Raw genomic sequence first — 26,500 nt, 5'->3', positions numbered from 1 at the left:
AATGATAATACGAAATTATTATACGAAATTATACAAAAAGATCAGGCTGCCCAGTGCTTAATAACAATAACAACAACAACAATAATACGAAATTATTTGTATTATTCATATACATATGAATAATATATGAAATTATTATACAGTAATAAGAAGAAGAAGAAGAAGAAGAAGAAATTATTATATGGAATTATACAAAAAGACGGGATGCCCAGTGCTAAATAATAATAATAATAATAATAATAATAATAATAATTTATATGAAATTATTATACAAAAAGATTGAGATGCCCAGTGCTAATAATAATAATAATAACAATAATAATAATAGTAATAATAGTGTGAAATTATTATATGAAATTATTATACAAAAAGATTGGGATGCCCAGTGCTAAATAATAATAATAATAATAATATGAAATTATTATATGAAATTATTATACAAAAAGACGGGATGCCCAGTGCTAAATAATAATAATAATAATATGAAATTATTATATGAAATTATTATACAAAAAGACGGGATGCCCAGTGCTAAATAATAATAATAATAATAATAATAATAATAATAATTTATATGAAATTATTATATGAAATTATTATATGAAATTATTATACAAAAAGATTGGGGTGCCCAGTGCTAATAATAATAACAATAATAATAATAGTAATAATAGTATGAAATTATTATATGAAATTATTATACAAAAAGATTGGGATGCCCAGTGCTAAATAATAATAATAATAATATGAAATTATTATATGAAATTATTATACAAAAAGACGGGTTGCCCAGTGCTAAATAATAATAATAATAATATGATATTATATGAAATTATTATACAAAAAGATGGGATGCCCAGTGCTTAATAATAATAATAATAATAATAATAATAATAATAATTTATATGAAATTATTATATGAAATTATTATACAAAAAGATTGGGGTGCCCAGTGCTAATAATAATAACAATAATAATAATAGTAATAATAGTATGAAATTATTATATGAAATTATTATACAAAAAGATTGGGATGCCCAGTGCTAAATAATAATAATAATAATAATAATAATATGAAATTATTATATGAAATTATTATACAAAAAGACGGGATGCCCAGTGCTAAATAATAATAATAATATGAAATTATTATATGAAATTATTATACAAAAAGATGGGATGCCCAGTGCTAAATAATAATAATAATAATAATAATAATAATAATAATAATAATACTTGATCCAAGATTCCTCGTCATCCATATCCCGGAAGAACTGGTGGAGGCGGTGGGATTCGTTCAGCTTGGCCCGCCGGCCGGCCGCCATGGCAGTGATCCGCTGGAATCTCCCGTTGACCGACTCCCGTTTTTCCTTGACCTGTGAGGTGTCAAAGGCGCTGCTGGTCATCAGGCTATCGGCCTGGCCGTTCAGATCCTTCAGGCGATCCTGCGGACGGGAGGGAGAGCGAAGGGTGAAACAAATTAAATCTTTTATTTTTTAGATCCCTTCAGATCCGTCAGGCAGGAGATCCTGCGGACGGGAGGGAGAGCAAAGGGTTTAAAAAGTTAATTTTTTATTTTTTCAGATCCTTCAGGAGATCCTGCGGACGGGAGGGAGATCGAAGGGTTAAAAAATTTAAACTTTCAGATCCGTTCAGATCCGTCAGGAGATCCTGCGGACGGGAGGGAGAGCGAAGGGTTAAAAAAATTTAAACTTTCAGATCCGTTCAGATCCTTCAGGAGATCCTGCGGACGGGAGGCAGAGCGAAGGGTGAAAAAAAATTTAATTTTTAATTTTTCAGATCCCTTCAGATCCGTCAGGCAGGAGATCCTGCGGACGGGAGGGAGAGCAAAGGGTTTAAAAAGTTAATTTTTTATTTTTTCAGATCCTTCAGGAGATCCTGCGGACGGGAGGGAGAGCGAAGGGTTAAAAAATTTAAACTTTCAGATCCGTTCAGATCCGTCCGGAGATCCTGCGGACGGGAGGGAGAGCGAAGGGTTAAAAAAATTTAAACTTTCAGATCCGTTCAGATCCTTCAGGAGATCCTGCGGACGGGAGGCAGAGCGAAGGGTGAAAAAAAATTTAATTTTTAATTTTTCAGATCCCTTCAGATCCGTCAGGCAGGAGATCCTGCGGACGGGAGGGAGAGCAAAGGGTTAAAAAAGTTAAATTTTTATTTTTTCAGATCCCTTCAGATCCATCAGGCAGGAGATCCTGCGGACGGGAGGGAGAGCGAAGGGTTAAAAATTTTAAATTTTTAAAAAATTCAATTTCTGGAAATTTGGCCTGATTTCAATTCCGTTTCTGATTTCAAAATGAGATTTCTCTTTCTGGAAATTTGGCTCTCGGCTGGACCCTTCGGATCCTTCGTGCGAAGGGTTAAAAAAATTAATTTAATTTTAATTTAATTTTTTTAAAAAAAATTAATTTCTGAAAATTTGGCAGGATTTTTGAATGATTTCAATTCCATTTCTGATTTTGAAATTAGGATTGTGATTCCGTTTTTGAATTTAAAATTAAGATTTCAGTTCCGTTTCTGATTTTTAAACAAGCGGATGGATAGCAAAGGGTTAAACAGATGGAAACTAGATTTAATTATTTTATTTTATTTTATTTTATTTTATTTATTTATTTTAAATCCATTTCTGAAAATTGGGCACGATTTTAAAATGATTTCGATTCCGTTTCTGGTTTTGAAATGAGGATTTTGATTCCGTTTCTGATTTTAAAATTAACACTTTGATTCAGTTTCTGATTTTGAAATGAAGATTTCGATTCCGCTGAAAGAGCGAAGGATAGTGAAGGGTTAAACAGCTGAATGGATAGCAAAGGGTTAAACAACTGGAAACTTTAACTTAATTTAATTTTAAAATAAATTTATTTTATTTTTAAAATCTATTTTTGAAAATTTGGCGCGATTTCTATTCCGTTTCTGATTTTAAAACTAAGATTTCGATTCTCATTTCAAAATTAGGATTTTGGTTCCGTTTCTGATTTTAAAATGAAGATTTCGATTCCATTTCTGGTTCTGAAATTTATATTTTGGTTCCGTTTCTGATTTTAAAATTAGGATTTGGATACAGTTTCTTGATTCTGAAATAAATATTTTGATTTCGTTTCTGATTTTGAAATCAAGATTTTGATTCCGTTTCTGATTCTGAAATTTATATTTTGGTTCCGTTTTTTATTTTAAAATTAGGATTTGGATACAGTTTCTTGATTCTGAAATCAAGATTTTGATTCCGTTTCTGCATTTGAAATTTAGATTTTGATTCCGTTTCTGGTTTTTAAATGAAGATTTTGGTTCCATTTCTGATTTTAAAATTTCTGGAAATGTGGGACTATTTTAAAATGAAGATTTCGATTCCGTTTCTGATTTTAAATTAGGATTTGGATACAGTTTCTTGATTCTGAAATTTATATTTTGGTTCCGTTTTTGATTTTAAAATTAGGATTTGGATACAGTTTCTTGATTCTGAAATATTTTATTTCATTTCTGCATTTGAAATCAAACTTTCAACTCTGTTTCTGGTTTTTAAATGAAGATTTTGGTTCCATTTCTGATTTTAAAATTTCTGGAAATGTGGCACTATTTTAAAGTGAAGATTTCGATTCCATTTCTGATTTTAAAATGAAGATTTTGAATCCATTTCTGATTTTAAAATGAAGATTTCGATTCCGTTTCTGGTTCTGAAATTTATATTTTGGTTTCGTTTCTGATTTCGAAATCAAGATTTTGTTTCCGTTTCTGAGTTTGAAATCAAGATTTCGATTCCGTTTCTGATTTTGAAATTTATATTTTGATTCAGTTTCGGATTTTGAAATCAAGATTTCGATTCCGTTTCTGGTTCTGAAATTTATATTTTGGTTTCGTTTCTGATTTCGAAATCAAGATTTTGTTTCCGTTTCTGAGTTTGAAATCAAGATTTCGATTCCGCTTCTGATTTTGAAATTTATATTTTGATTCAGTTTCGGATTTTGAAATCAAGATTTCGATTCCGTTTCTGGTTCTGAAATTTATATTTTGGTTTCGTTTCTGATTTCGAAATCAAGATTTTGTTTCCGTTTCTGAGTTTGAAATCAAGATTTCGATTCCGCTTCTGATTTTGAAATTTATATTTTGATTCAGTTTCGGATTTTGAAATGAAGATTTCGATTCCGTTTCTGGTTCTGAAATTTATATTTTGGTTTCGTTTCTGATTTCGAAATCAAGATTTTGTTTCCGTTTCTGAGTTTGAAATCAAGATTTCGATTCCGTTTCTGATTTTGAAATTTATATTTTGATTCAGTTTCGGATTTTGAAATCAAGATTTCGATTCCGTTTCTGGTTCTGAAATTTATATTTTGGTTTCGTTTCTGATTTCGAAATCAAGATTTTGTTTCCGTTTCTGAGTTTGAAATCAAGATTTCGATTCCGTTTCTGATTTTGAAATTTATATTTTGATTCAGTTTCGGATTTTGAAATCAAGATTTCGATTCCGTTCCTGATTCTGAAATCAAGATTTTTATTCCGTTTGTGATTTTAAAATGAAGATTTCGGTCCCTAATTATAAAACTATAAAACGGTTTCTAATTTTAAGAGTAAGATTGTACCTCGTGGGCCGAAATATCGGCTTCCAGCAGCTGGTGTTTCTTGAGAAGGTTATTAACGGACGCCAAGTCTTTCCCATAATCCTCAGAGGCGAGCAGCGCTTCCACCTGGGGGGTTAATAATAATAATATTAATAATATTAATAATAATAATAATAATAATATTAATAATATTAATAATAATAATAATGGTTATCTACTCGATTCTGCCCATTGTCTCCCACCCCGAGATCAATTCAATCAATATTATTATCATTAATAATAATAATAACAATAATGAATAATAATATTAATGGTTCTCTACTTGATTCTAAAAATAAAATAAAATAAAATAAAATACTAATACTAATACTAATACTAATACTAATACTAAAATAAAATAGAATAAAATAAAATAGAATAAAATAAAATAAAATAAAATAAAATAAAATAAAATAAAATAGAATAAAATAAAATAAAATAAAATAAAATAAAATAATAGAATGTCCCCCGGATGCGACCCCTAACTACTACCACTACCACTACTACCACTAATAAATAATAATAATAATAATAATAATAATGGTTATCTACTCGATTCAGCCCATTGTCTCCCACCCCGAGATCAATTCAATCAATATTATTATCATTAATAATAATAATAACAATAATAATATTAATGGTTCTCTACTTGATTCTAAAAATAAATTATAAATAAATAAATAAATAAAATAAAGGAATGTAATAATAATAATAATAATAATGGTTATCTACTCGATTCTGCCCATTGTCTCCCACCCCGAGATCAATTCAATAAATATTATTATAATTAACAATAATAATAATAATAATAACAATAATTAATAATAATATTAATGGTTCTCTACTTGATTCTAAAAATAAAATAAAATAAAATAAAGGAATGTAATAATAATAATAATAATAATAATAATAATAATAATAATAATAATAATAATGGTTATCTACTCGATTCTGCCCATTGTCTCCCACCCCGAGATCAATTCAAAAATATTATAATATTACTGGTTCTCTACTTGATTCTAAAAATAAAATAAAATAAAATAAAGGAATGTAATAATAATAATAATAATAATAATGGTTATCTACTCGATTCTGCCCATTGTCTCCCACCTCGAGATCAATTCAATAAATATTATTATCATTAATAATAATAATAATAATAATAATGAATATTAATGGTTGTCTACTTGATTCTAAAAATAAAATAATAGAATGTCCCCCCGGATCCGCCCCTTAACTACTACTACTACCACTAATAATAATAATAATAATAATAATAGAATGTCCCCCTGGATCCGCCCCTTAACTACTACTACTACCACTAATAATAATAATAATAATAGAATGTCCCCCCCCCGGATCCGCCCCTTAACTACTACTACTACCACTAATAATAATAATAATAATAATAATAATAGAATGTCCCCCCCGCGGATCCGCCCCTTAACTACTACTACTACCACTAATAATAATAATAATAATAATAATAGAATGTCCCCCCCGGATCCGCCCCTTAACTACTACTACTACCACTAATAATAATAATAATAATAATAATAATAATAATAATAGAATGTCCCCCCCCCGGATCCGCCCCTTAACTACTACTACTACCACTAATAATAATAATAATAATAATAATAGAATGTCCCCCCCGGATCCGCCCCTTAACTACTACTACTACCACTAATAATAATAATAATAATAATAATAGAATGTCCCCCCGGATCCGCCCCTTAACTACTACTACTACCACTAATAATAATAATAATAATAATAATAGAATGTCCCCCCGGATCCGCCCCTTAACTACTACTACTAACACTAATAATAATAATAATAATAATAATAATAATAGAATGTCCCCCCCCCGGATCCGCCCCTTAACTACTACTACTACCAATAATAATAATAATAATAATAATAATAGAATGTCCCCCCCGGATCCGCCCCTTAACTACTACTACTACCACTAATAATAATAATAATAATAATAATAATAGAATGTCACCCCCGGATTTGCCCCCTACCTCTGAAAGCCAGAAGTCAAAGTCTTTGATCCCGGTGTTGAAATTCTGTTGCTTATTGGCTTCCTTCAGACGGTGACTTTTCTCGGCCGATTTTCGAACGAGGAACTGCCATTGGTCGGCCAGGGCGGCCAATCGGGCCTAGAGGGGAGGGAGGAAGAAGAATGGGGGGAAATTCGGGAACCAACATTAAATTCCATCAAATCCAAATATTTTATGCCAGTTTCCAAGAGACGAAGCCTCGAAATGTGGATAACAATCAGAATTTGGGACTGGCCAGACACACAAAAACCTCAAAAGCTCCGCCCAGGAAGTAGATACATCCAAACAGGAAGTACCAATATTTTCGGAAGGACATGGGCTTTTATATGACAGGTCACATGACAGGCTTGTCTGCTTTGGGGAATTCAGAAACAGGATGAGAAGGAGCCTATAGGCCGAGCTACACGAAAACCTCAAAAGCTCCACCCAGGAAGTAGATACATCCAAACAGGAAGTGCTGATAGTTTCAGAATGACTTGGGCTTTTATATGACAGGTCACATGACAGGCTTGTCCGCTTTAGGAAATTCAGGAAATTTGCCTCGCTCTGCCGAGGAAGGAGCTAAGCCCAAACAGGAAGTGCCAATCTCTTTGTTTCAGAATGCTGTGAACTTTTATATGACAGGTTACATGACAGGCTTGTCTGCTTTTGGAAATTCAGAAACAGGACGAGAAGGAGCACATAGGCCGAGCTACACAAAAACCTCAAAAGCTCCGCCCAGGAAGTAGATACATCCAAACAGGAAGTACCAATATTTTCAGAAGGACATGGGCTTTTATATGACAGGTCACATGACAGGCTTTAGGAAATTGGGGAAACCTAGGAGAAGGAAATGGCAGGAGCAGACAGACCTGGCTACACGAAAACCTCCAAAGCTCCGCCCAGGAAGCAGATACGCCCAATCAGGAACTACCATTCTCTCCCGAACGCCGTGGGCTTTTATACGACAGGTCACATGACAGGCTTTGCCGCGCAAACCGACCCACCTTGACGGCGTCCTCGCTCCCGGCGCAGGCCCCGCGCTCAATGAGGGAGTTGCCGACGTCGATGACGCCCCGGATCCGGTCGGCGTTGGCTTGTAGCTCCGCCTCAAAGGCCTGGTGTTTCTGGTGCTTGCTCTGGAAATACGAAAAATATTGGGCAAAATATTATTATTATTAACAATAATAATATAATAAAATATTGGGCAAAATATTATTATTAACAATAATAATATAATAAAATATTGGGCAAAATATTATTATTATTAACAATAATAATATAATAAAATGTTGGGCAAAATATTATTATTAACAATTATATATATATATAATAAATGGGTCAATAAATAAAAAGTAAATAAATAAGTTGATAAATAATACACAGGTTAACCAATAAGTAGGTTAATAGATTAATTAATAAAAACAGGTTGATAAAGAAATAAAAGGTTAATAAACCAACATAGGTTAATAAACAGCTTAACCTACTAACCTACTTATTTATTAACCTGTTTTTATTAATTAATCTATTATTAATAATAAAAATATAATTAATAAAAACAGGTTAATAAATAAGTAGGTTAATAGATTAATTAATAAAAACAGGTTAATAAATAAGTAGGTTAATAGATTAATTAATAAAAACAGGTTAATAAATAAGTAGGTTAATAGATTAATTAATAAAAACAGGTTAATAAAGAAATAAAAGGTTAATAAACGCAGGTTTATAAAGAAACAGGTTAATAAATAAATAAGTTTAAAAGTAAATGACTTAATGAAGGAACAGGTCAATAAATAGACAAATAGGTTAACGTATTTATAGATCTCTTATGTATAAATATTAATTAAAAATGAAACAATTAAAAACGAAACATGGACTGCGATGATGTCATTCGACGAGCGGGGGGAGAAACGAAAAACGAGAGAGACGGACGAGCGAGCGAATGGGGGAAATGAGAAAAGAATAAGAATAAGAACAAAAGAATTGGAAATAATAAAAATAATAGTAAAATAATAAATGATAAATAAGAATAAATAAGAATAAAAGAATTGGAAATAATAAAAATAATAGTAAGAATAAATAAGAATAAAAGAATCGGAAATAAGAAGAATAAAATAATAAGTGATAAAGAAGAATAAAAGAATAAAGAATAAGTGAGAAAAAAATAATAAGGAATAATAAGAATAAAAGACTAAATAAATAAGAATAAAAGAATTGGAAAGAAGAAGAAGAAGAAAAGAATAAATGATAAATAAGAACAAAAGAATCGGAAATAATAAAAATAATAGTAAAATAATAAATGATAAATAAGAATAAATAAGATTAAAAGAATCGGAAATAAGAAGAAGAAGAATAAAATAATAAGTGATAAAGAAGAATAAAAGAATAAAGAATAAATGAGAATAAAGTAATAAGGAATAATAAGAATAAAAAACTAAATGAATAAGATTAAAAGAATTGGAAATAAGAAGAAGAAAAGAATAAATGATAAATAAGAACAAAAGAATCGGAAATAATAAAAATAATAGTAAAATAATAAATGATAAATAAGAATAAATAAGAATAAAAGAATCGGAAATAAGAATAAAATAATAAGTGATAAACAAGAATAAAAGAATAAAGAATAAATGAGAATGGAATAATAGGGAATAATAAGAATAAAAGACTAAATAAATAAGAATAAAAGAGTTGGAAATAAGAAGAAGAAAAGAATAAATGATAAATAAGAACAAAAGAATCGGAAATAATAAAAATAATAGTAAAATAATAAATGATAAATTAGAATATATAAGAATAAAAGAATTGGAAAGAAGAAGAAGAAGAAAATAATAAGTGATAAAGAAGAATAAAAGAATAAAGAATAAATGAGAATAAAATAATAAGGAATAATAAGAATAAAAGACTAAATAAATAAGAATAAAAGAATTGGAAAGAAGAAGAGAATAAATAATAAATAAGAATAAAAGAATCTGAAATAATAAGAATTAGAATAAAAGAATTGGAAATGATCAGAATAAAATAGCAAATAAGAAATAAGAATAAAAGAATTGGTAATAATAAGAATAAGAATAAAAATAAAATAAGAATAAAAGAATCGGTAATAATCAGAAAAAGAATAAAAGAAGAAATGATAAATAAGAATAAAAGAATCGGAAATAATAAAAATAAAATAAATAAGAATAAAAGAATCAGAAATAGGAGTAAGAAGAATAAAATAGTAAGTGATAAATAAGAATAAAAGAATCGGAAATAATAATAAGAAAAATAAAAGAATATATAAGAATAAAAGAATAAAGAAAAATAGGAATAAAAGAATAAATCAGAATAAAAAGAATAAGAATAAGAAAAAAAGAATAAATCAGAATAAAAATAAGAATAAGAATAAAAGAATAAATAAAAATAAGAACAAAAGAATAAATCAGAAAAAAAGAATAAGAATAAGAATAAAAGAATAAATCAGAATAAAATAAGAATAAGAATAAGAATAAAAGAATAAATAAAAATAAGAATAAAACAATAAGTAAGAATAAAAAGAATAAGAATAAGAATAAAAGAATAAAGAAAAACAAGAATAAAAGAATAAGTAAGAATAAAAGAAGAATAAGAATAAAAGAATAAATTATAAAAAGAATAAGAATAAAAGAATAAAGAATAAATGAGAATCAGAATCAGAATAAGAAAAAATAAGAATAAAAAGAATAAGAATAAAAAAAATCAGAATAAAATAAGAATAAGAATAAATCAGAATAAAAATCAGAATAAAAGAATAAAAATAAGAATAAAAGAATAAATGATAAATAATAAGAATAAAAGAATAAATCAGAATAAAATAAGAATAAGAATAAATAAGAATAAAAATAATAAGAATAAAAGAATAAATCAGAATAAAAGAAGAATAAAAGAATAAATGATAAATAAGAAGAAGAATAAAAGAATAAATGATAAATAAAAAGAAGAAAAGAATAAATAAGTATAAGAATAAAAAAATAAGAATAAAAGAATAAATCAGAATAAAAGAAGAATAAATGATAAATAAGAATAAGAATAAAAGAATAAAAGAATAAATCAGAATAAAAGAAGAATAAAAGAATAAATGATAAATAAGAAGAAGAATAAAAGAATAAATGATAAATAAAAAGAAGAAAAGAATAAATAAGTATAAGAATAAAAAAATAAGAATAAAAGAATAAATCAGAATAAAAGAAGAATAAATGATAAATAAGAAAAAGAATAAAAGAATAAATCAGAATAAAAGAATAATAAATAAGAACAAAAAGAATAAGAATAAAAGAATAAATCAGAATAAAAGAAGAATAAAAGAATAAATGATAAATAAGAAGAAGAATAAAATAAAAGAATAAATGATAAATAAGAATAAAAATAAAAGAATAAATGATAAATAAGAAGAAAAGAATAAATAAGTATAAGAATAAATAAGAATAAAAAAATAAGAATAAAAGAATAAATCAGAATAAAAGAAGAATAAATGATAAATAAGAATAAGAATAAAAGAATAAATCAGAATAAAAGAATAATAAATAAGAACAAAAAGAATAAGAATAAAAGAATAAATCAGAATAAAAGAAGAATAAAAGAATAAATGATAAATAAGAAGAATAAAATAAAAGAATAAATGACAAATAAGAATAAAAATAAAAGAAGAAATGATAAATAAGAAGAAGAAAAGAATAAATAAGAATAAGAATAACTAAGAATAAAAAAAGAATAAAAGAATAAATCAGAATAAAAGAAGAATAAATGATAAATAAGAAGAATAAAAGAATAAAAGAATAAATCAGAATAAAAGAAGAATAAAAGAATAAATGATAAAGAAGAAGAAGAATAAAATAAAAGAATGATAAATAAGAATAAAAATAAAAGAAGAAATGATAAAAAGACGAAGAAGAAATGAAGAAGAAAGAATAAGAATAAATCAGAATAAAAGAATCAGAATAAAAGAATAAATCAGAATAAAAGAATAATAAATGATAAATAAGAATAAGAATAAAAGAATAAAAGAATAAATCAGAATAAAAGAATAATAAATAAGAACAAAAAGAAGAAGAATAAAAGAATAAATCAGAATAAAAGAAGAGGAATAAAAGAATAAATGATAAAGAAGAAGAATAAAATAAAAGAATAAATGATAAATAAGAATAAAAAGAAAAGAAGAAATGAGAAAAAGACGAAGAAGAAAAGAAGGAGGAAGAAGAAGAAAAGCCGACTTCAGACCCACAAATAACGGAGAGACTTACCAGGAGTTTGGAAAGCTGGAAAGAGAGAGGGAAAGAAGAAAAGAAGAGAGAGAGAGATCAGGATCCGGTGCTCGGGATCCAGTGCCTGTCAATCCGGCGGCGGGGGGGAGGAAAACGGAGACCGCTTTCCGGTTGGCCGGGAGCGGGAAGGGATCCGGCGGGAGAGGGATCCGGCGGGAGAGGGATGCGGTAGGAGAGGGATCTGGCGGGAGAGGGATCTGGCGGGGAATAGATCTGGCAGGAGAGGGATCTGGCAGGAGAAGGACCCGGCGGGGGAGGGATCCCGGGGGCATTTCCTTAGGGGAGTCGGGATCAGGCCGCCCCGGTGGATCTCTGGCGGATCTCCCCACGGCGGCTGGTTCTCTGCCCTCTGGGAGACGGAGGAGAGAGCAGGGGGATCCGGTCCGGAGAGGGATCTGGCGGGGAATAGATCTGGCAGGAGAGGGATCTGGCGGGAGAGGGATCTGGCGGGGGAGGGATCCCGGGGGCATTTCCTTAGGGGAGTCGGGATCAGGCCGCCCCGGCGGATCTCTGGCGGATCTCCCCACGGCGGCTGGTTCTCTGCCCTCTGGGAGACGGAGGAGAGAGCAGGGGGATCCGGTCCGGAGAGGGATCTGGCGGGGAAGAGATCTGGCAGGAGAGGGATCTGGCAGGAGAAGGACCCGGCGGGGGAGGGATCCCGGGGGAATTTCCTTAGGGGCGTCGGGATCAGGCCGCCCCGGCGGATCTCTGGCGGATCTCCCCACGGCGGCTGGTTCTCTGCCCTCTGGGAGACGGAGGAGAGAGCAGGGGGATCCGGTCCGGAGGGATCCGGTCCCAGGGCATCTGGGATCCAGCACCGGGGATTTGGGTCCAGAGGGATCTGGTCCCAAAGGATTCGGTCCCGGGGTTGCGGTCCCGGGGATCTGATCCTGAAGGATCCGGTCCAGGGCATCTGGTCTGGAAGGATCCAGTCCAGGGGATTCTGGCCCAGTGGGATATGGTCCAAAAGGAACCAGTCCCGGGGATTCTGGTCCAGGGGATCCGGTCCAGGGGGATCCGGTCCGGGGGATCCAGTCCTGGGGATTTCCGGTCTGCATTTCATCTAATCATCCTAGTAAGTGTCTAATAATCCTCTAATAATCTAACAATATTCCAATATACAACCATCTAATCATCCTAATATTCGTCTAATAATGATCTAATAATCCCTCCTTCTCAGGATCTCTCACCTGGATGTTGGTGGGATCCTTGTAGGATTCTCATCATCCTAATAATCCTCTAATAATCCTCTAATAATCCCCTAATAATCTAACAATATTCCAATATACAACCATCTAATCATCCTGATATTCGTCTAATAATGATCTAATAATCCCTCCTTCTCAGGATCTCTCACCTGGATGTTGGTGGGATCCTTGTAGGATTCTCATCATCCTAATAATCCTCTAATAATCCTCTAATAATCCTGTAATAATTCTCTAATAATCTAACAATATTCCAACATACAACAATCTAATCATCCTGATATTTGTCTAATAATGATCTAATAATCCCTCCTTCTCAGGATCTCTCAATCCAATCATTCTAATAATCATCTAATAATCCTAATAATCCTCTAATCATCCTCTAATAATCCCTCATTCTTAGGATCTCTCACCCGGATGTTGGTGGGATCCTTGTAGGATTCTCATCATCCTAATAATCCTCTAATTATCCTCTAATCATCCTCTAATAATCCAACAATAACCTCACATCCAACCATCTAATAATCCTAATAATCGCCTAATAATCGTCCAATAATCCCTCCTCAGGATCCCTCACCCGGATGTTGGTGGGATCCTTGTAGGATTCTCATCGTCCTAATAATCCTCTAATAATCCTTTAATAATCCTCTAATAATCCAACAATATTCCAACATACAACCATCTAATCATCCTAATAATCGCCTAATAATCGCCTAATAATCCCTCCTTCTCAGGATCTCTCACCTAGATGTTGGTGGGATCCTTGTAGGATTCTCATCCTCCTAATAATCCCCTAATAATCCAACAATATTCCAACATACAACCATCTAATCATCCTAATATTGTCTAATAATTATCTAATAATCCCTCCTTCTTAGGATCCCTCACCCGGATGTTGGTGGGATCCTTGTAGGATTCTCATCATCCCAATAATCCTCTAATCATCCTCTAATAATCTAACAATATTCCAACATCCAACCATCTAATCATCCTAATAATCGCCTAATAATCGTCCAGTAATCCCTCCTTCTCAGGATCCCTCACCTAGATGTTGGTGGGATCCTTGTAGGATTCTCATCCTCCTAATAATCCTCTAATAATCCAACAATATTCCAACAGCCAACCATCTAATCATCCTAATATTGTTGAATAATTATCTAATAATCCCTCCTTCTTAGGATCCCTCACCCGGATGTTGGTGGGATCCTTGTAGGATTCTCATCCTCCTAATAATCCTCTAATCATCCTCTAATAATCTTACAATATTCCAACATCCAACCATCTAATCATCCTAATAATCGCCTAATAATCGTCCAGTAATCCCTCCTTCTCAGGATCCCCCACCTAGATGTTGGTGGGATCCTTGTAGGATTCTCATCCTCCTACTAATCCTCTAATAATCCAACAATATTCCAACATTCAACCATCTAATCATCCTAATATTGTCTAATAATTATCTAATAATCCCTCCTTCTCAGGATCCCTCACCCGAATGTTGGTGGGATCCTTGTAGGATTCTCATCATCCCAATAATCCTCTAATCATCCTCTAATAATCTAACATTCAACATACAACCATCTAATCATCCTAATATTGTCTAATAATTATCTAATAATCCCTCCTTCTTAGGATCCCTCACCTGAATGTTGCTGGGATCCTTGTAGGATTCTCATCATCCCAATAATCCTCTAATCATCCTCTAATAATCTAACAATATTCCAACATCCAACCATCTAATCATCCTAATAACCCTCTAATAATCGCCTAATAACCCCTCCTTCTCAGGATCCCTCACCTAGATGGTGGGATCCTTGTAGGATTCTCATCCTCCTAATAATCCTCTAATTATCGTCTAATAATCCCCTAATAATCTAACAATATTCCAACATCCAACCATCTAATCATCCTAATATTGTCTAATAATTATCTAATAATCCCTCCTTCTCAGGATCCCTCACCCGGATCTTGGTGGGATCCTTGTAGGATTCTCATCCTCCTAATAATCCTCTAATAATCCTCTAATAATCTCACATACAACAACCCAATCATCCTAATAATCATCTAATAATCCTAATAATCCTCTAATAATCCTCTAATAATCCCTCCTTCTTAGGATCCCTCACCCAGATGTTGGTGGGATCCTTGTAGGATTCTCATCCTCCTAATAATCCTCTAATAATCCAACAATATTCCAAAATACAACCATCTAATCATCCTAATATTGTCTAATAATTATCTAATAATCCCTCCTTCTCAGGATCCCCCACCTGGATGTTGGTGGGATCCTTGTAGGATTCGTCGCTGGCCGTCTGCAGCTTCTCGCTGATCCAGGCCTCGATCTCGTCGACGTCGCGGCTGAACTGCTGGAGGGTCTGGGACTCGCCCAGCTTGGAGCGCTTCTCAATCATCTGGGCCTTCAGACGGCGCCACCTGGGGGGCGGGAAGAACAAGAACGATAAAAGTAACCACTATTATTATTATTCATATTCTTTTATATTATTATTATTATTATTATTATCCTCACCTGAAATCCTCACCTGTATTATTATTATTTATTATTATTATTATTATTATTATTATTATTATTATTATTATTATTATTATATATTATTATTATTATTATTATTATTATTATTATTATTATTATTTAGGGAGCCGCTCACAGTGCCTTGGAAAACCCAGCCAGTTGGGAGGAGTACAAATTATTATTATTATTATTATTATTATTATTATTATTATTATTATTATTATTATTTTCCTCAACTGAAATCCTGACCTGTATTATTATTATTTTATATTATTATTTTATATTATTATTATTATTATTATTATTATTATTATTTAGGGAGCCGCTAACAGTGCCTTGGAAAACCCAGCCAGTTGGGAGGAGTACAAATTATTATTATTATTATTATTATTATTATTATTATCCTCACCTGTATTATTGTTATTTTATATTATTATTATTATTAGTAGTAGTAATATTATTATTTAGGGAGCTGCTCACTGTGCCTTGGAAAATCCAGCCAGTTGGGAGGAGTACAAATTATTATTATTGTTGTTATTATTATTACTATTATTATTATTATTATTATCCTCACCTGTATTATTGTTATTTTATATTATTATTATTATTATTATTATTATTATTATTATTATTATTATTATTTAGGGAGCCGCTCACAGTGCCTTGGAAAACGCAGCCAGTTGGGAGTACAAATTATTATTATTATTATTATTATTATTATTATTATTATTATCCTCACCTGAAATGCTCACCTGTAATATTATTGTATTATTATTATTATTATTATTATTATTATTATTATTATTATTACTCTTATTAATATTCTGTAGGGAAATCACAGTGCCTGGGAAAACCCAGCCAGTTGGGTGGGGTATTAATAAATTATTATTATTATTATTATTATTAATCATAATCACTGACCTGTCCAGAACTTCGTTACGCCGATTGGCGACGACTCCTTTGGCGTAGTGGTCGGCCGAAATCAGCTGTTCGGCGAACGATTGCAGAGCGGCAATTTTTTCCTCCTAGACGGAAAAAATAAAATCAAAGGATTAAAAAAATTGAAAGAAAAAGCTTGGGGGGCGTTTCCAGAAACGAGTCCAATCAAATAAAATTTAAAATAAAATACTAATAAAATAAAATAAAATAAAATAAAATAAAATAAAATAAAATAAAATAAAATAAAATAAAATAAAATAAAATAATGAAATGAAATGAAATGAAAAAAATAATATAGAATAGAATAGAAAAATAAATAAAATAAAATAATCAGGGAAAAAGCTCCAATAAAATAAAATTTTAAAAAAAATAAAAATAAAATAAAATAAAATAAAATAATGAAATGAAATGAAATGAAAAAAATAATATAGAATAGAATAGAAAAATAAATAAAATAAAATAATCCAAAAAAAGCTCCAATAAAATAAAATAAAAAAATAAATAAATAAAATAAAATAAAATAAAATAAAATAATGAAATGAAGTGAAAAGGAAAAAATAATATAGAATTGAATAGAAAAATAAATAAAATAAAATAATCGGGGAAAAAGCTCCAATAAAATAAAATTAAAAATATATAATATAATATTAGAATAATAAGAAAATAAAATATTCAAAAGAAAAAGCCGGGGGGGGGGCAGACCAGAAACGAGTCCAATAAAATAAGAAATAGAAATAGAAATAGAAATAGAAATAGAAATAGAAATAGAAAAGAATAGAATAGAATAGAATAGAATAGAATAGAATAGAAAAAATATGTAATATAAAATAATCAAAAGAAAAAGCTTGGGGGGCGTTTTGGGTGAGCGGACCAGAAACGAGTCCAATAAAATAAAATAAAATAAAATAAAAATAAAAATAAAATAAAATAAAATAAATAATTTCCTGTCAACTGACTTCCTCCCGTCCCCCCCCCAATCAATCAAGAAATAAATGTTTCCGGCGAGCAAAGCAGAAACGAGTCCAATCCAATCAGAAATGTCAGAAAATAAAAATTGAATTTTTTATTTTATTTTATTTCATTTTATTTTTATTTTGCATTTTTGTCATATTTTCGAAACTTTAATAAATATTATTTAAAAATAAATAAATTTAAAAAAATGAATGGAATTGAAATCAGAAGAAGAGAATATATAAAATTTAATAATAATAATAATAATAATAATAATAATAATAATAATAATAATAATAATTTCCCCCTCACCTGGACGTTGATCGCCTTGTCGAAATCTTCGTGCTTCTTAATTAGCGCCTCCACACTGTCCAGCGAATCACCTTTGTCCTCCGTGTTGAGGAACGCCTCCCGGGCCGCCATCCAATTCTCCGCCTGCTCACAGTCCCGGTGGAAGAGCTGTGGGGCAGAGGTTAGGGGTCAGGGGTTAGGGGTCAGAGCTCTCCGAGCCACGCTAGACCAGGACTTCCTGTCTGCACAGGAAGCGGGGTCCGGGTAGCGCCATCCAATTTTCCGCCTGCTCACAGTCCCGGTGGAAGAGCTGTGGGGCAGAGGTTAGGGGTCAGGGGTTAGGGGTCAGAGCTCTCCGAGCCACGCTAGACCAGGACTTCCTGTCGGCACAGGAAGCGGGGTCCGGGTAGCGCCATCCAATTCTCCGCCTGCTCACAGTCCCGGTGGAAGAGCTGTGGGGCAGAGGTTAGGGGTCAGGGGTTAGGGGTCAGAGCTCTCCGAGCCACGCTAGACCAGGACTTCCTGTCTGCACAGGAAGCGGGGTCCGGGTAGCGCCCTCCAATTTTCCGCCTGCTCACAGTCCCGATGGAAGAGCTGTGGGGCAGAGGTTAGGGGTCAGGGGTTAGGGGGTAGAGCTCTCCGACCCACGCTAGACCAGGACTTCCTGTCTGCACAGGAAGCGGGGTCTGGGTAGCGCCATCCAATTTTCCACCTGCTCACAGTCCCGGTGGAAGAGCTGTGGGGCAGACGTTAGGGGTCAGGGGTTAGGGGGCAGAGCTCTCCGACCCACGCTAGACCGGGACTTCCTGTCTGCACAGGAAACGGGGTCCGGGTAGTGGGTTTTGGGTGGCGCCTCCATGCCAGACCCCCAAGTGGGTTTTCTGATGTGGGGGGGCGGACCCGGACCCACAGAACTCTGCCCTGTGACCCATGGAAGAAGGGGACTTCCTGTCTGCACAGGAAGGCAGAGAGGGATCTGCATGGCCAACACGGGGGGACAGCGGGTTTGGGGCTGTCCCCCCATGTTGGCCATGCAAATCCCTCTCTGCCCCCCAAGTGCCCAAGTAGGGGACCCTCGATGGTTCCAGGCGGTGCCCCCTGTGTAGGACCCCCATCTGACCCCCAAGTGCCCCAAGTGGGGGACCCTACAGTCGCTCTTGTCCTCCATATTGAGGAAGGCCTCCCGGGCCGCCATCCAGTTCTCTGCCTGCTCAGTCCCGGTGGAAGAGCTGTGGGGCAGGTGGGGGGGGGCAGAAGAGGGGTGAGGGGGCGGAGCCAGACCCCAAGACTCCGCCCTCTGACCCACGGAAACCCAGAACTTAGCTGTTCCACATGTCGGCCACCCAGACCCCCTCTGACCCCCAAGTGGGGGGCAGGAGAGGGGTGAGGGGGCGGAGCCAGACCCCAAGACTCCGCCCTCTGACCCACGGAAACCCAGGACTTAGCCGTTCCACATGTCGGCCACCCAGACCCCCTCTGACCCCCAAGTGGGGGGCAGGAGAGGGATGAGGGGGCGGAGCCAGACCCCAAGACTCCGCCCTCTGCCCCACGGAACCCAGGACTTAGCCGTTCCACATGTCGGCCACCCGGACCCCCTCTGACCCCCAAGTGGGGGGCAGGAGAGGGGTGAGGGGGCGGAGCCAGACCCCCAGAACTCCGCCCTGTGACCCACGGAAACCCAGGACTTAGCTGTTCCACATGTCGGCCACCCGGACCCCCTCTGACCCCCAAGTGGGGGGCAGGAGAGGGGTGAGGGGGCGGAGCCAGACCCCCAGAACTCCGCCTCTGCCCCACGGAAACCCAGAACGTAGCTGTTCCACATGTCGGCCACCTGGACCCCCTCTGACCCCCAAGTGGGGGGCAGGAGAGGGGTGAGGGGGCGGAGCCAGACCCCAAGACTCCGCCCTCTGACCCACGGAAATCCAGGACTTAGCCGTTCCACATGTCGGCCACCCAGACCCCCTCTGATCCCCAAGTGGGGGGCAGGAGAGGGGTGAGGGGGCGGAGCCAGACCCCAAGACTCCGCCCTCTGACCACGGAAACCCAGGACTTAGCCGTTCCACATGTCGGCCACCCGGACCCCCTCTGATCCCCAAGTGGGGGGCAGGAGAGGGGTGAGGGGGCGGAGCCAGACCCCCAGAACTCCGCCCTCTGCCCCACGGAAACCCAGAACTTAGCTGTTCCACATGTCGGCCACCTGGACCCCCTCTGACCCCCAAGTGGGGGGCAGGAGAGGGGTGAGGGGGCGGAGCCAGACCCCAAGACTCCGCCCTCTGACCCACGGAAATCCAGGACTTAGCCGTTCCACATGTCGGCCACCCAGACCCCCTCTGATCCCCAAGTGGGGGCAGGAGAGGGGTGAGGGGGCGGAGCCAGACCCCAAGACTCCGCCCTCTGACCCACGGAAACCCAGGACTTAGCCGTTCCACATGTCGGCCACCCAGACCCCCTCTGACCCCCAAGTGGGGGGCAGGAGAGGGGTGAGGGGGCGGAGCCAGACCCCAAGACTCCGCCCTGTGACCCACGGAAACCCAGGACTTAGCTGTTCCACATGTCGGCCACCCGGACCCCCTCTGACCCCCAAGTGGGGGCAGGAGAGGGGTGAAGGGGGCGGAGCCAGACCCCAAGACTCCGCCCTCTGCCCCACGGAAACCCAGAACTTAGTTGTTCCACCTGTTGGCCACCCAGGGGGCAGGAGAGGGGTGAGGGGGCGGAGCCAGACCCCAAGACTCCGCCCTCTATCTATCTATCTATCTATCTAAATACTAATTTAATTTAATTTACGAAGAAATAGACCGCCAGTTAATGAAAGCCAGAAGCCCCGCCCCCTCTCCGGAGGCCCGCCCCCTCTCCGGAACGGACCAATCACCTGCAGCTCCAGGCACTGGTCCAGCATCATCCGGCGCTGGACCCAGGCTTTCTCTAGGTCGGCCCTCTGCTGGTCCAGGACCCCCAATTTCTCCTCAATTTCCGGCTGGCGTAATGGCCGCGGGCCAAGAGGTGCTGGCCAAATTGTTCGAAGGCCTGGAAGGTTCCGGAACGGGCGTCGATTTCGGTGCGGTGCTCCTGCGGGGGGGGGAGCAAGTGAAATGGAATTCCATGGAATTCAATTCAATTTTTCAAAATTTCAAATTTCAAATTTCAATTCAATTTCAAATTTCAATCAAATTTCAAATTTCAAATTTAAATTTCAAATTTCAAATTTCAAATTAAAATTTCAAATTTCAAATTTCAATTAAATTTCAAATTTCAATTAAATTTCAAATTTAAAATTAAAATTTCAAATTTTCAAATTTAAATTAAATTTCAAATTTCAATTAAATTTCAAATTTCAAATTTAAATTTAAAATTTAAAATTTAAAATTTAAAATTTAAAAATTTAAAGTTTTCATTTGTGGTCTCCTAGGGGGTAAAGTGAAATTAAATAAAAGGAAATGAAATTTAAAAATTTAAAATTTAAAATTTAAAATTTAAAAATTTAATTTGCGGTGCTCCTAGGGGGTAAAGTGAAATTAAATAAAAATTAAAATTGAATTGAATTTTAAATTGAATTTTAAATTAAATTAAAAATTAAAAATTAAATTAAAAATTAAAAATTAAAAATTAAAAATTAAAAATTAAAAATTAAAAATTAAAAATTAAAAATTAAAAATTAAAAATTAAAAATTAAAAATTAAAAATTTAATTTGCGGTGCTCCTAGGGGGTAAAGTGAAAATGAAATTGAAATTGAATTGAATTTTAAATTAAATAAAAAATAAAAAAATAAAAATTTACAGTGCTCCTAGGGGGTAAAGTGAAATGAAATTTAAATTTAAATTGAATTGAATTTTTAAATTAAATTAAAAATTAAAAATTAAAAATTAAAAATTAAAAATAAAGAATTTGAAATAAAAATTAAAAAATAAAAAAATAAAAAAAAATTACGGTGCTCCAATAAAATAAAATTAAAATAAATAAAATAAAATAAAATAAAATAAAATAAAATAAAATAAAATAAAATAAAATAAAAATAATACTAATACTACTACTACTAATAATAATAATTACAGCAGCTCAGGAGACGTTTCCCGTGAGCGGACCAGAAGTGAGTCCAATAAAAATAAAATAAAATAAAATAAATAATAAATAAAATAAAATAAAATAAAATAAAATAAAATAAAATAATAAAATAAAATAAAATAAAATAATAATAATACTAATACTACTACTACTACTACTACTAATAATTACAGCAGCTCAGGAGACGTTTCCCGTGAGCGGACCAGAAGTGAGTCCAATAAAATAAAATAAAATAAAATAAAAATACAATAATAATAATAATAATAATAATACTACTACTACTACTACTAATAATAATAGCAGCTCAGGAGACGTTTACCGTGAGCGGACCAGAAGTGAGTCAAATAAATAAAATAAAATAAAATAAAATAAAAAGCAGCTCAGGAGACGTTTCCCGTGAGCGGACCAGAAATGAGTCCAATAAAATAAAATAAAATAAAATAAAATAAAATAAAATAAAATAAAATAAAATAAAATAAAATAAAATAAAATAAAAATGTAAGAATAATACAACAACAACAACAATAATAATAGTAAATAATAATAAATAATAAATAAAATAATAATAATAATAAAAAGCTTGGGAGACCAGAAGCAAGTAAAAAAATGAAAATAAAACAAAACCGATCCCCCCAGGTATCGAGAATATTAGAATATTAATGATTATTAATAGTGATGTACTTGGTGTCTCTCCAGCAAAGCCTCCGCCCCGGTCACGTCCTTTGCTAATTCGTCGGAGGAGACGAGTCCGCGGATCCCGTTGATCCAAGACATCAGATCCTGCGGAAAGGGGCGGAATAATAATAATCATTAATAATAATCAATAATAATCAATCAATCAATAATAATAATAATAATAATAAATAATTATAGGGAGGAATTTGTTAATGGTCCTGGTAAAAATAATAATAATTAATAATAATAATAGTTAATAATAATTGATAATAATTAATAAGTAATAATAATAATAATTAATAATAATAATTAATAATAATAGGGAGGGATTTTTTAATGGTCCTGCTTAATTTTCAGCCGGATTCAACCAACCGGAGACGGGGGACGGGACTAGATCTCTACCAGGCGGATCCCATGGGTAGATCCCTAGTAGATCACTGGATCTCCCATAGAAGATCCCTCGAAATGGCGGCTCCCCTAAAAAATGCTCAATCTTTTGCCTCCTCCCTGAAAAAAGTCAATTTTACGATCGTTTTGACGTTTCCAACACGGACTTCCTTCCTTCCTTCCCTGCTCTCTCTCCTTCCTTCCTTCCTTCCTTCCTTCCCTCCCTCCCTCCCCTCCCTCCCTGCTCTCCTTCCTTCCTTCCTTTTCCTTCCTTCCATTTCTCTCCTTCCTTCCTTCCTTCCCTGCTCTGCTTCCTTCCTTCCTTCCATTCCTTCCTTCCTTCCTTCCTTCCTTCCTTCCTTCCTTCCTTTTCTCTCCTTCTTTCCTTCCTTCCTTCCTTCCGTTTCTCTGCTTCCTTCCCTCCCTCCCTCCTTCCTTCCTTCCCTTCCCTTCCCCCTCCCTTCCTTCTCTGGTTCCTTCCTTTTCCTCCCATCTACCTTCCTTCCTTCTTTCCTTTGTCCCTCCCTCCCTCTCAGATTCCTTCCCCCCTCCTTCCTTCCTTTCCCTGCTCCTCTGCTTCCTTCCTTTCTTCTCCTTCCTTCCTTCCTTCCTTCCTTCCTTCCTTCCTTCCTTTCGTTTCTCTCCTCCCTCCCTTCCTTCCTTCCCTCCTTCCTTCCTTCCTTTCGTTTCTCTCCTCCCTCCCTCCCTCCCTCCCTCCCTCCCTCCCTCCCTTCTCTCTCTCTCTCTCTCTCCTTCCCTCCCTTCCCTCCCTCCTTCCTTCCTTTCCTGCTCCTCTGCTTCCTTCCTTTCGTCGCCTCCCTCCCTCCCTCCCTTCCTTCCCCCCTTCCTTCCTTCCTTCCTTCCTTTCGTTTCTCTCCTTCCTTCCTTCCTTCCTTCCTTCCTCCCTTCCTCCCTTCCTCCCTTCCTCCCTTCTCTCTCTCTCTCTCCTTCCCTCCCTTCCCTCCCTCCTTCCTTCCTTCCTTCCTTCCTTCTCTGGAAGCTTCCGGCGGAACCTACCGGAAGTCTCCCAGGAAGCGCTGGAGGTCGTGGGAGTCGCCCAGCTTCTCCTTCCTCTGGTCGGCCCGTTTTCCCAGGCTGCTCCAGGCCTGGTTCAACTCGGCGCATTTCTCCCTCCCTCCCTCCCTCTCTCTCCTTCTCTTTCCTTCTCTCTCTCTCTCCTTGGAGGGAGGGAGGGAAGGAAGGAAGGAAGGAAGGAAGGGGGGAAGGAAGGAAGGAAGGAAGGAGGGAGGGAGGGAAGGAAGGAAGGAAGGAAGGGGGGAAGGAAGGAAGGGAGGGAGGGAGGGAGGGAGGGAAGGAAGGAAGGAAACAGGAGCAGGGAAGAAAGGAAGGAGGGAAGGAAGGAAGGAAGGAAGGAAGGAAGGAAGGAAGGAAACAGGAGCAGGGAAGAAAGGAAGGAGGGGAAAAAGGAGGGAAGGAAGGAAGGAATTAAAGAAGGAAGGAAGGAAGGAAAAAAGGAGGGGAGGAAGGAAAGGAGGGGAGGAACTAAAGAAGGGAGGAGGGAGGGAGGGAGGGAGGGAAGGAAGGAAGGAAGGAAGGAAGGAAGGAAGGAAGGAAGGAAGGAAGGAAACAGGAGCAGGGAAGAAAGGAAGGAGGGAAAGAAGGAAGGAAGGAAGGGTGGAAGGAAGGAAGGGTGGAAGGAAGGAAGGAAGGAAGGAAGGAAGGAAGGAAGGAAGAATGGAAGGAAGGAAGCAAAGGAGGGAAGGAAGGAAGGAAACAGGAGCAGGGAAGAAAGGAAGGATGGAAAAAAGGAGGGGAAGGAAGGGAAGGAATTAAAGAAGGAAGGAAGGAAGGAAGGAAGGAAGGAAGGAAGGAAGGAAACAGGAGCAGGGAAGAAAGGAAGGAGGGAAAAAGGAGGGAAGGAAGGGAAGGAATTAAGGAAGGAAGGAAGGAAGGAAGGAAGAAAGAAGGAAGGAAAAAAAGAAGGAAGGAAAGGAGGGAAGGAACTAAAGAAGGAAGGAAGGAAGGAAGGAAGGAAGGAAGGGTAGAAGGAAGGAAGGAAGGAAGGAAGGAAGGAAGGAAGGAAGGAAGGAAGGAAGGAAACAGGAGCAGTGGAAGAAAGGAAGGAGGTAAAGGAGGAAGGAAGGAAGGAAGGAGGAGGAGCTCTCGGCGGACCCTACCGGAAGTCTCCCAGGAAGCGCTGGAGGTCGTGGGAGTCGCCCAGCTTCTCCTTCCTCTGGTCGGCCCCGTTTTCCCAGGCTGCTCCAGGCCTGGTTCAACTCGGCGCATTTCTCCCTCCCTCCCTTCCTCCCTCCCTCTCCTTCCTTCCTTCTCTCTCTCTCTCTCTCCTTCCTTCCTTCCTCCCTCCCTTCTTTCCTCCTTCCTTCTCTCTCTCTCTCCTTCCTTCCTTCCTCCCTTCTTTCCTCCTTCCTTCTCTCTCTCTCTCCTTCCTTCCTTCCTCCCTTCTTTCCTCCTTCCTTCTCTCTCTCTCTCTCTCCTTCTTCCTTCCTCCCTCCCTTCTTTCCTCCTTCCTTCTCCTCCTCTCTCTCTCTGTCTCCCTTCCTTCCTTGCCTCCCTCCCTCCCTCCTCTCCCTGCCTTTCCTGTCCTCCCTACCTCCACAGAGGGAAGGAAGAAAGGAAGGAGGGAAGGAAGGAAGGAAGGGAAAGAAGGAGGGAAGGAAGGAAACAGAGGAGCAGGGAAGAAAGGAAGGAGGGAAGGAGGGAAGGAAGGAAGGGGGGAAGGGGGGGAAGGAAGGAAAGGTGGAAAGAAGGAAGGAAGGAAAGAAGAAGGAAGGAAACAGGAGCAGGGAAGAAAGGAAGGAAGGAGGTAAAGAAGGAAGGAAGGAAGGAGGAGCGCATTTCCCGGCGGAACCTACCGGAAGTCTCCCAGGAAGGCGCTGGAGGTCGTGGGAGTCGCCCAGCTTCTCCTTCCTCTGGTCGGCCCTTTCCCAGGCTGCTCCAGGCCTGGTTCAACTCGGCGCATTTCTCCCTCCCTCCCTCCCTCTTCTCTCCTTCCTTCCTTCTCTCTCTCTCTCCTTGGAGGGGTGGAGGGAAGGAAGGAAGGAAGGGGGGAAGGAAGGAAGGAAGGAAGGAGGGAGGGAGGGAAGGAAGGAAGGAAGGAAGGGGGGAAGGAAGGAAGGGAGGGAGGGAGGGAGGGAGGGAAGGAAGGAAGGAAGGAAAAACAGGAGCAGGGAAGAAAGGAAGGAGGGAAGGAGGAAGGAAGGAAGGAAAGGGAAGAAAGGAAGGAGGGGAAAAAGGAAGAGGGAAGGAAGGAAGGAATTAAAGAAGGAAGGAAGGAAGGAAAAAAGGAGGGGAGGAAAGGAAAGGAGGGAAGGAACTAAAGAGGAAGGGAGGGGAGGGAGGGAGGGAGGGAAGGAAGGAAGGAAGGAAGGAAGGAAGGAAGGAAGGGAAGGAAGGAAACAGGAGCAGGGAAGAAAGGAAGGAGGGGAAGAAGGAAGGAAGGAAGGGTGGAAGGAAGGAAGGGTGGAAGGAAGGAAGGAAGGAAGGAAGGAAGGAAGGAAGGAAGGAAGGGAATGGAAGGAAGGAAGCAAAGGAAGGGAAGGAAGGAGACAG

General features: G+C 36.8%; 1 protein-coding gene across 1 annotated transcript in view; it reads right to left on the bottom strand.

The window, feature by feature from the left end:
- SPTAN1 (spectrin alpha, non-erythrocytic 1) overlaps positions 1-26,500 on the bottom strand; it is a 189,149-nt gene that overhangs the window by 59,385 nt on the left and 103,264 nt on the right. The window contains 14 exon segments of the mRNA XM_081846710.1: positions 1,237-1,445; positions 4,593-4,697; positions 6,641-6,778; positions 7,666-7,797; positions 11,914-11,928; positions 15,407-15,569; positions 16,588-16,691; positions 17,869-18,015; positions 20,717-20,823; positions 20,826-20,913; positions 22,589-22,687; positions 25,108-25,109; positions 25,112-25,172; positions 25,174-25,215. Coding sequence (XP_081702836.1) covers positions 1,237-1,445; positions 4,593-4,697; positions 6,641-6,778; positions 7,666-7,797; positions 11,914-11,928; positions 15,407-15,569; positions 16,588-16,691; positions 17,869-18,015; positions 20,717-20,823; positions 20,826-20,913; positions 22,589-22,687; positions 25,108-25,109; positions 25,112-25,172; positions 25,174-25,215 — 1,412 coding nt within the window.

Source organism: Podarcis erhardii (assembly GCF_964252035.2).
Source record: "Podarcis erhardii genome assembly, chromosome: Z".
Classification (NCBI taxonomy): Eukaryota; Metazoa; Chordata; class Lepidosauria; order Squamata; family Lacertidae; genus Podarcis; species Podarcis erhardii.
Note: the sequence above shows the minus strand (reverse complement) of the source record. Positions and strands in the feature narration are given on the sequence as shown.